Here is an 11,334-nt window from a genome sequence, read left to right as displayed (position 1 = left end):
GTTGTCGGCTCTCGGCACTTGGGCAAAGCCATTTAATGAGCCAGATGATCGGTTATTCGCAGGATTCTGGAGAACTGCAGTCGGCCCAAAATCCTTTGCCGACTCTCTGGGGAGATTTACCCATTGCCATTTACCATTTGGAAGATTCCGTTCAACGGAAAGTGTCATTAGGCGGCTTTGAGCTTTGTTATTCCAGCACTTCTTGCAGCACTTGATCCTAGCGCGAATAATCATTATGCAACTTCCTGATCGCCGCACTCAATTTGCCATTTGCCATTTGCATTTGCATTCATTGATGATGTGCCTCGGTGCAGTGGCTACCTGTCTCCTAAGGTGGCTAGCTATCTCTGCACTGCGAGAAATTTCGTAAGAAAAGCAACAGACTGCTGCATAGAAAGTTACATGATGGACAGTGAACTACAGCTATGATATTTGGGAATTCTCTCCAAATAATATTTGCATTATATATCTAATACTAATAACTAATACTAATAAATAATACTAATTGCTAATTGCATTCACTAAGCTAAACTCTTGGGTGCTGTGTGTTTCGTTACGTGGACTTTTTGCTTGGGGCCTGAATATTTGCATTGTATCTTTTGGCATCTCGTCTCTTGTCTCTTGGCTTGCAATGTGCCACTTGACTTTTCCGCATCGGACCGAAGTGTTTATTGAATTCGGTGGCACTTTGCCGCCTCGCCTGCCCTCCAATTTGCTGCTCCACCCCCCCCCCTTCCCCCCTTCCCCCTCGCTGCAGCTTGATTGCATCTTTTGAGCTCCGCTCGGCGGTAGCCCCTGCAATTAAATCCCCATTTAGCGCGCGCGAATTACAACAAAAAAAATTTATCTCTTAATGTCCGTCCCTTGCCGCTGCCCCCCTTGCCCCCCAATCGCCCCTTTGCACGGCTTTAATTATGTGAATTTTAAATATTTGCAAAAAGCTTAGCGCTGCAAAATCAGCGCAAAGTGAAAAAACAAAAAAAAACTTTATTAATTATTTTACAGCATCTCTGTTTTGCTGCGCTGTTTTTCTTGGCTGTAGTTTTTTCCCTGCCCAACTTTTTTGTATTTTTTTTTATTGCTGTACGATATTAATTCAATTTATGTAAACAGTTTGATGGCTGCGGAGGCTTAAGTTGCGCCGCGAACTGCGAAACTCAGACTGCGGCTGTCATGGGACTCGATTTGTGCACACACATAAATCAAGTTAATGACAAAAAACTGAAAAAAAAAACACACGAAACTACCGCTCAGGTGTGATGACTGAAGTCTGGCGGGGATTTGCTGGTCGTTGGCAACAGGGAGCAAGTGGAATCCATAGAATATAGTAGTTCAAGTCGGTGAATCCCGGCTGGCCATTGATGTATTGGCAATTTCGCGGAAATATGTTCAGCAGATATCAAAAACAATGTGTTTGTTTTGAAGATTAAACAGCCATTTTGGGAAGTCGTTTAATTAAAAATAGGTTTTTCTTACTAAATGTACTTGTAGCTATTTGCGTTAAATTTCGATTTCAACTTTATTTTGAGCATCAATGTTTAATAAGAATTGCTTGCCATTAATAATAATTGTGTATAAATGTGCAGCATGTTTTGTGTAAATTGAGCAAAAATGATCAATGAGCTTTTAGGTAATTTACGCTTCATTTAAAAATAGTTATTTTTATAATAGGGAGGTGTACAAAATGCAATGGATTATTTTAACATTAAAGGAGAACTGGAAAATGCACCTTCTTGAATTTAGATAACTAAAAAATGCAGCTTCTTGATTAAGAGAACTAGAAAAGGCAGCTTCTGGTATTTAGAGAACTAGAAAATTTAGCTTCTTCAATTCAGAGAACCAAGGAATGTACCTTCTTGAATGTAAAGAACTAGAAAATGTACTTTCTTGAATCTAAAAAAAAAGAAAGCCGCTTCAGATTATAATCTTAATCTAGCGAAGCCCGCATGACAACCGTTAAGGGGGGGGTAGGGTTTTAAAGGGAGAAAAAAACAGGTTTTTACAGATTTTTTTTTGGGCGTACGGTAAAAGTAAATTTATTTCTGATTATTGTACATTAAAGAGTAGTATTTGAACTATATTCTGTGAAATATTGGTTGAAAAATATTGAAAATTGACCGAATGGCAGCAATTCTTCGTAGGCGCCTCAGAAAAAATACATTTTGCGGTGCACGTCATACCTCAGCACTGGATAATCTGATATGAAATACCCAACGTTTTTCCATCAATTTTTATGTCCCTCTAGGTATCCCTGTCGAGTTTTTCCATTTATTATAATTTTTGAACTTTTTACAAAACTTGAAAGTGAAAATACCGATTTTTGGCCAAAGTTCATGACTATTGTTGTTAATAATAAAAAAATTAAAATCAAAAACGAAAAAATCTCGACAGGGTTACCTCATAAATTATGTAAGGAAATACTGTAAAAAATTTGAGAACGATCGGTTGAATAGATTTTGAGATACAGAGTGCACCGACTCAAAAAACATCGATTTGAGAAAAACGTGTTTAAAGTTTTTGTTGCTGTCTTCCCTGCTGGGGGATTACTCAGGTTGTCGTTCGAGACCCGCCTACTTCCAAAGCTATATCTTTGTGAGTTTTGCTCCGATTGACTTCCTATTTACAGACAACAATCTTGAGTTACTATACTTTCATAATATGCAATTAAAAAAAATCACTTTTTTTGAACCCTCAAAACCCTACCCCCCCCTTAATGGGATCGACAGTAATGAAAAACTCTTAAATGATAGTAATTCCCCCTATCAAATATGCAATCTAATGCACCTACCTCCCATTTCTACGCCGTAACGCCGTAACGGTTGAGTTTGAATTAAAGGTTCCGAAGAATCGATTCTTCTGCCCACAAAAGCACCTAGACGAACTCACTCTAGATGCATCCAGATCGATGGATGTGTGCAGTAGGGAAGAAGGAAGGAGATCTCGGCTACCGTGTCTAAGTCGGCGGTTGGATTTGTTTGCGTGTGAAGCGTAACAAACAATGGCCAACACCAGAAGTTAATGACAAGACAGTGACAATTCAAATTACACATGCGCGCGATGCGCGTTGCGCACTCACAGATACAAAGATACAAAGATGCGACCCATACATACAAGCGATACAAGCGACTGCAACTGGCTGAAGTGAACGCCCAATGGCTCCTACCTACCTGCCACCTCCAATTTTGGTCTTCCACACATATATACCTGTTTGCGTTCAGGAGCGTGTTGAGGCATTCATTAGATACACATGCGAGTGGTGGAATGATGGTGAGATACTCGTGCATACAGGTTGTTTGCTCAGCCCTCGCTAACACACACACACATACATATATACATACATGGTTGCATCTCCTCGGAGTATCTGTGTGAGTTGCCTTGGCTACTGTCATTCCGTCAGTCAGTCAGTTGATGCTGGTCAAACGACAACTCAACGTCAACGCGCAAAGGAGTTCGATCCGAATCCAGAATTTTTGATTCTTTTGTCGGAATAATCGTTTCGTTTCTCGATTTTCGATCCGTATCTGCAATGTCAGTGTCAAAGTGCATCAGCATCAACGTCAGCCAGATATAGGTGTCCATCGCATCTGAAAGATCTTAATTGCACGCGGCGGCATTTAGCATTAAGAACAAATTGGTGCCGCCAAAAAAAGAAGGGAAGATTCGAGTCGCGTCGATAAAGGATCGCAGTTCGAGGAATATTGATTATTATTATTCGAGTGTGAGTGTGAGTGTGAATGTGAGTGATTCAGAAGAGAGTCAAATATGAAATAATAATAATACCCTTGCCCATTCGCCCACGCCATGCGGTGGCTGCGGAATTAGTTGAACAAATAAATAAGCGCACCGGTAATTAACAATAACAAAAGGCGGCCTAATGAAGTCGTAGTGGTAGTCTCACGATCTCCGGCCATCAGTCAGATGCCCAGACTTACAGAGCCAGCTTTTTACAGAGGAGTCTTAGGAAAACAGAAATATAAAAGGGGCAGGGGGATAAAAATAAGAAATAAAAAAAACTGAAACTGAAACAAAAATACAACTGGCAAAGACCGCTGGCTGAGCTGAGCTGCGAACCCCGAGCACTTGTCAATTTGAAAGATACGAATTTCATTTCAATTCCACATTGATCGATCTGGCAGTCAAATCGCCACAACGATACATTGTGCACGTTTTTTGGCTTTACACACCACAGAGAGTCTCGACTCTGATTTCGAGCTGGAGTTGAAGTCAAAGTCGGAGTTTGGAGTTGGAGACTCTGACAGCCAGGAGATTGTTACTTGTAGCGCAATTTGAATTCGGTTTATTGTCTGGCTTGGCGCGTTTCTAGAGAATTCCCCTGGCGGATGATTGATCGGTTATTGAGTTATAAGTTTCGTAATTCCGAACCCTTCTCACCTTGTTAATACATCAACGCGGCTAAGCGACGAGCGCCGTATTAATCAATGTCTTTAACCATAACCTCTCCCCCTTTATCTCATCTCCACTTGCAGAGCCGCATGCCGCGTCTGAATCGCAGCGTTTCGATGGAGCGTCTTCAGGACTTTGCCACCTACTTCAGTCCCATTCCCAGCATGGTGGGCGGGGTATCCGATATGTCGCCATATCCGCACCACTATCCCGGCTACTCCTACCAGGCGAGTCCCTCCAATGGAGCACCCGGCACTGCGGGCCAGCATGGCCAGTATGGCAGTGGCGCCACTGCTACCTTGCAGCCACCGCCACCACCACCGCCGCACCACGCGGCCATGTTGCACCACCCGAATGCCGCGTTGGGCGACATCTGCCCCACCGGGCAGCCGCATTACGGGCACAATCTGGGCTCGGCTGTGACCTCCAGCATGCATCTGACCAACTCCAGTCACGAGGCCGATGGAGCTGCCGCTGCTGCGGCCGCCTACAAGGTGGAGCACGATCTGATGTACTACGGGGTAAGTGGGATACACCTCAACTCGCAGTGGCAGTTAGTCTATAAACGTCGATTCCCTTTAGAACACCTCATCGGACATTAACCAGACGGATGGCTTCATCAACTCGATTTTCACCGACGAGGATCTGCACTTGATGGACATGAATGAGAGTGAGTACTCAGTTTATATAGCTTCAAAATTACGAAAAACTTAAAATTTCAACAAATTATAACAAGTTATTTAGTTTTGACCAAATATTCTAGATAGCATGTAAGCTATCCCTAAGTTTCTCTCAGTGCTGAGCTTTCTGCTTGCCAAAAAGTTCTCTTGAATGATGAACGAGCTTTGGGTCCGTTAAGTGGATTGCGCATCGTTGCCGAATTCCCCACCCACTTACCGCGAGCTTTCACTCAGAACAAGCGGAAGAGCGAAGAGCGTAAAGCGCGTGCGAAAGCGACTCAAGCACAGATCAGTTTCACTCGGCCCATGAGCTTTTTTTACAGTTTATCATTCTTGCGCGATTAGCATACAAAATTTTGTACAATTAGTTCACAGTTGAGTGTTTATAGTGGAAGGGAGCGGAGCGGGCGCTCAGGTTTCGCTATTGCCACTCACTTGCGATTCAGACGACAACCAGCGCAAATAATAACAACAACAATAGTAAAACAACAACAAAAAAGCACTCACTCAAGAGGCAGGGCGGAAAGCAAAGCGAAAAGAACAGAGCGCGAGGCAGAGGCAAATCAGTCGAACACGAACAATCGAATACGATAGTAAAGTAAATATTAGAACCGACGCGACTCGAAAATCCATTTAGCCCTACATATGTACAAATATATATGTAGATATATACATATGCAGTAAATATCGCAACGCGCAACGTGCCGTAAAATTAATGAAATTAGCATAACCAATTTGATAAAAATAATGACGCATTTCGATTAAGTGTAGCAGATATATCAGCTACCTATGCACATATATGTAGCTATATAATTTAGCTCAGTGTGTTTTTTTGAAATTCTGTAGCAGCAGCATCCCAAAAACGGTGAACGGGCCATTCAACAGGTGAGAGTGAGTGATATCGGGGAAATGGAAATGGATCGGAAAATGCTCTGAATCGGAGGTGGTGGGTGGTTGGGCGGTGAGGGGGTGGTGTTATTTTCGGTGTTGCCAAAAACGAAAGAAGAGCGAAAGCCCTCAAATATATTTTACTTGTGACCGCGTAACAATTTTTTCATTAGTCATGCCGCACGGCGATCTTTGTTGCTGTTTTCTGATTCCGTTTCTGATATCAGCGGAACGTTCTTAGCTCTCGCTCTCTCTCTCTCTCTCTCTTTCTCTCTCTCGAGCGGTTTCTCTACCGCTCCTACTCCCGCTGTTGCTGTCGCTGCCTAATGCCCGCTCAGCAAGTTTTTTTTCATTTTTTTTTTTTCATTTCGTTCATTTTATTATTTGCCCGCCTGTTTGCTGTTTACTATTTTTAAACTGCTGAGTCATCGCTATTCGAAACAATAACGTTAAAAAAAGCTCTGAAGAGCATAGGAGAGTAGGAGAATAGTGCTAATATCTAGACGCAGAATTCCAAAGGAGTTGCTAACGTATGTATGTATGTACGCAACGTATGTACGTAACGTAAGTGGGTTACGTCCTAACGAAACAAAGACGTTCCCAATTTGGATTTTCATATTATTATTAAGCTCTTTATTTTCTGCACATCATGAAACGTGTCACTGGCTTTAACGGTTATCTTTATGGTTTCCGTTATGTCTTGCGTTCAGTTTGTCGCTGATAACTCTCCTGCACAGTTACAGTGCACTATCGCTAAAGGGAACCCTTACTCTTTACTGTTATTATTTTGATCAAGTTGATAATGCATCTGGGAAACTTGAAAGTAATAGCGTTATAAACATCATGATTAAAAATACCGCTTATAATTGTTAAAGGTTCATAAAACGGAGCTTTCGTTATAGGCAGAGTGCGCCGTAATCTGGTACGTGCTCATACAAAGTATCGCATTTTGTCAAGTCATCAATGTTTATGGTTTAAGCTTTGACCTTGCTCACCGAGGGTATAAATACAATCAGCTTACGAATTGATTTGTCTAATTAGCTGCAGGCGCGCACTGATGCCAGATTGCACATGGAGATTATGTGTTTTTGGTTGGATCAGAAAACAAAAAATTAAAAATAAATATGCTTATATGTACATATATGCCCCTTGGGCGTGTCGCATATTCTCCTTTTAGACTGTGATTAGATAAACTCGGGGGCAGCAGATCTGACTGCCTCTTATCAGCAAGATGTGGAAAAGTGGCCAGGTATTTGCGAAACAGCAAAAACAGCTCTTCCCCACACACGCACACGCATACGCTTATTCCTTATCGCGCGATAAGATAAGTCCAGTGAAATATGGAAAATGACTGCACAGTTTTTTAGTACTTCTCCTCATTCCGAGCGGCGAAACTGAATGCTGAGTACTGAATGCTAGTCGTAAATTTGTGCTGAATAATCGAAGCTGCGAGTGACTCAAGACGACGTGTCTTGCGATAAGGGCGATCCCTAATCAAACCCCGTCTACTTGAAGTGGGTCAGGCCAAAAGCAGCAGCACTACCAGTTGGGAAACTAGTTCGATTTCGATCAATTGAGAGGATAGCCTAAATGAATATTGCACTCGTAGTGCAAATATTTCCATCTCACGATTGTAGCAACAAACAGATATGTATTTAGTTCAATGGAAAAGTTGTTAAGTTTGGTGATAACACCTAAAGTGGGTACTTTGATTTGGAGCTTAGGTAGATTACTTTGAGTTAGTAGGATCAGAGCCCTTTGGCTCGCTTAAGTGATTAGGGCATAAGATTGCAATGAAGTAACTGCTGCTTCTATAAGGTGCTCTATTAACTAATCCACTATCTTTCATTGCAGGCTTCTGTCGCATGGTTGACAACAGCACCAGCAACAACTCCTCGGTTCTGGGCTTGCCCAGCAGTGGACATGTTAGCAACGGCTCCGGTAGCTCGGCACAACTTGGGGCGGGAAATCCGCACGGTAACCAGGCCAACGGAGCGACCGGCGGCGTGGGCCCAATGAGTGGCTCAGCTGTGGGCGCTGGAGCAACGGGAATGACCGCCGATCTCTTGGCCAGCGGCGGTGCAGGAGCACAAGGCGGTGCGGATCGCTTGGACGCGTCCAGCGACAGTGCTGTCAGTTCGATGGGTTCCGAGCGAGTGCCGTCCCTCTCCGACGGCGAGTGGGGTGAGGGCAGTGACTCCGCCCAGGATTACCATCAGGGCAAATATGGCGGCCCCTACGACTTTAGCTACAACAACAATTCGCGGCTTAGCACCGCCACACGTCAGCCGCCGGTGGCGCAGAAGAAACATCAGCTGTACGGCAAGCGGGATCCCCATAAGCAGACGCCCTCGGCTCTGCCACCAACAGCTCCACCAGCAGCCGCAACTGCAGCCCAATCGCACAGCATCAAGTACGAGTACGATGCTGGCTACGCCTCCTCGGGAATGGCCAGCGGTGGAATTAGTGAGCCCGGAGCAATGGGACCCGCTCTATCCAAGGACTATCATCATCACCAGGCTTACGGCATGGGAGCCAGTGGAAGCGCCTTTTCCGGCGATTATACCGTACGACCATCGCCCAGGACTTCGCAGGATTTGGTGCAACTAAATCATACCTACTCGCTACCCCAGGGAAGTGGATCCCTTCCCAGACCCCAGGCTCGCGATAAGAAGCCTCTGGTGGCCACTAAAACCGCTTCAAAGGGATCGAGTGCCGGCAATAGCAGCAGTGTCGGCGGCAACAGCAGCAGCTTGGAGGAGGAGCATCTGACACGCGATGAAAAGCGCGCCCGATCCTTGAACATACCCATTTCGGTGCCGGACATCATCAACCTGCCCATGGACGAGTTCAACGAGCGCTTGTCCAAGTACGACTTAAGCGAGAACCAGTTGTCGTTGATTCGCGATATTCGTCGCCGTGGAAAGAATAAGGTTGCTGCGCAGAACTGCAGGAAACGCAAACTGGACCAGATCCTGACCCTCGAGGATGAGGTGAACGCGGTGGTGAAGCGCAAGACCCAACTCAATCAGGACCGGGATCATTTGGAGGGCGAACGCAAGCGCATCTCGAACAAGTTTGCCATGTTGCATCGTCATGTCTTCCAGGTAGGTGTCACTCAAATGCAGAACTGCATAGATTTGATTTAAATAAACTAATCAAATTCTTTATCTTGCAGTACTTACGGGATCCCGAGGGAAATCCCTGCTCGCCGGCGGACTACAGTTTGCAGCAGGCTGCCGATGGCTCCGTCTACTTGCTACCCCGGGAAAAGTCCGAGGGCAATAACACGGCTACGGCTGCCTCCAATGCTGTTTCATCGGCCAGTGGAGGAAGTCTGAATGGCCATGTGCCCACACAGGCGCCCATGCACAGCCATCAGAGCCACGGAATGCAGGCGCAACATGTGGTCGGTGGGATGTCGCAGCAGCAGCAACAGCAGCAGTCGAGGCTGCCTCCACACCTGCAACAGCAGCAGCAACATCATCTGCAGTCGCAGCAACAGCAGCCGGGAGGACAGCAGCAGCAGCAGCACCGCAAGGAATGAAAGTACCTGTTGCGAATTGCCGCAACTAAGAGTTGGTTCACTAGTTTCCAGCGCGGGCAGCAGCATCGATCCGAGCAGCAGCAGCAGCAACAGCAACAGTTTGATTACCGCTACGACATGTTGAACAACAGTTATCTGTACTACTGAGCGGCGATTTGGATATTCTTCTTCCTGCATTAGATGCCACATGTTGCTGGCAACACTCGATGCACCTGCTGCTTTCGGCCCATTGGAGCTCTTTCATTTATCGCACCAATCCTCCCATTTTAATGGTTTACTCATTTAGTCAGCATGATTGTTATTTATTTTTTAATTAATTGATTATTTGGACTCGTCCAAGTCCTTATTGCGCGCTGTTGTCCCTTCTGGACAGCGCATGCGAAGCCTTTTACTTAATTGCAATTACTAAAAACCATACTTGTGATAAAAAAGCTCTTTAACTCCGAAATCTAAAGCGCTGCGAAGCGCTAGCTGACAGAAAAATAACCAGAAACAGATCCGAAAAGTATGTAATTAAATATGCTTCAGATGAATTTGTAAATCAGTAAACAAATCACATTCACAACCAATCGCACACATCCATCTCTCATCAACGCGTCGTCCAACAATATTTGATGGTGAAACCGCTTACATCTCTATAATATTAGCTTGTAAAATATGAAAACACACAGATGGATAAAGAGAAAAAAATGTAAAAAATAGACGATAGGAAATCACACACAAAAACACAAATCGATTGTAAAGGTTGGAAATATTGCTGGACATTTCATGAATTACGGGCGTAAGACACTTACATGTAAGCTATCATCTAGTGAGGGATCTACCACAGCGGTAAATAGTTGTAAATCGTTCTAAACTCATAAGGCATTTATCAAAATCCCATACACAAAAAATAACACAAATTAGCCTATCACTTCGAGCTAGCCCATAGCATCTGTAAATACATAACTTAAACTTAGCTAACATTTAATCAACCAGCGCTAGGCTACGGAAACTAAGAGTGTGCTAACACACCTCAAAGAAACTAAAAATAATACTAAAAACAGAAAAAAAAAGGAAAGAAACGAAAAATTTAAACAAAAATAATGGCTCGTGCTAGAGCATACCGTTAACTGTCTTTGAAGCGGTTTAGTAGATAAGCGATTAAGAGATATTAATATTTAATATTCTTAAACATGTCCTACAGCATAAAGAGTTTAACTTTAAACTAAGCTACAGCTACATAAACAGATACGATATCAACTTAAACAAATCCGATACGAAAACAAAACGTAGATCTATTGTTAATATAGGCATATGTATTTTAATTGTTGTAATGAATTTCGCGCACATTTGAAAGTCGATTGTTGCAAGTCGAAATCGAAAACTACGAAATTCAATAAAAATGCGCAACTTTAATAAAAAGATTATTTGTTGTAAATGGAAATTGAACTAATTACCTACTAGTGTACTACTTCATAACAAACACATAACAAGAAACCCCCTTCGCATATTCTATTAACATAAATTTTGGTACGAGAAGTGCTTGGACACCAACAATGTCCTTGATGCGCCATCGAGAGCTTCCAAGGATCTCTGAGCACCTTTGACCAATCCCTGTACTTGTATGTCGCTATATATTTGTGTATGTTTCATATGAGAAATTTGTATGCTTTAAAAATGATAAACTTTTCCTCAGCTAAACAAAGAACGTCAAAATTAAAGAAAAAACACTACAAAAATATATCAACTGACTTTTATTATTCTCTTCTTCTGGAATTATTATTCCTAAGATCATGGAACTATAATCTTAAAGTGATTCATTTCATCCAGTAA

At 43.3% G+C, this 11,334-nt stretch overlaps 1 protein-coding gene across 4 annotated transcripts in view; it reads left to right on the top strand.

The window, feature by feature from the left end:
• LOC6537857 (segmentation protein cap'n'collar) overlaps positions 1–11,242 on the top strand; it is a 39,417-nt gene extending 28,175 nt beyond the window's left edge. For 3 of the 4 annotated variants that reach the window (XM_039375601.2, XM_002098362.3, XM_039375602.1), the window contains 4 exons: positions 4,488–4,925; positions 4,987–5,074; positions 7,827–9,079; positions 9,151–11,242. In XM_039375601.2, coding sequence (XP_039231535.1) covers positions 4,488–4,925; positions 4,987–5,074; positions 7,827–9,079; positions 9,151–9,519 — 2,148 coding nt within the window. In that variant the 3' untranslated portion in view covers positions 9,520–11,242. Of the gene's footprint in view, positions 1–4,487; positions 4,926–4,986; positions 5,075–5,482; positions 5,970–7,826; positions 9,080–9,150 lie in introns of those variants that run through there. The other variant, XM_039375603.1, reaches the window with a different exon arrangement.
• The last annotated feature ends 92 nt before the right edge of the window (positions 11,243–11,334 follow it).

This window comes from Drosophila yakuba, chromosome 3R, assembly GCF_016746365.2.
Source record: "Drosophila yakuba strain Tai18E2 chromosome 3R, Prin_Dyak_Tai18E2_2.1, whole genome shotgun sequence".
NCBI lineage: Eukaryota > Metazoa > Arthropoda > Insecta > Diptera > Drosophilidae > Drosophila > Drosophila yakuba.
The sequence above is the reverse complement of the archived record's forward strand: the minus strand, read 5'-3'. Positions and strand labels throughout refer to the sequence as shown.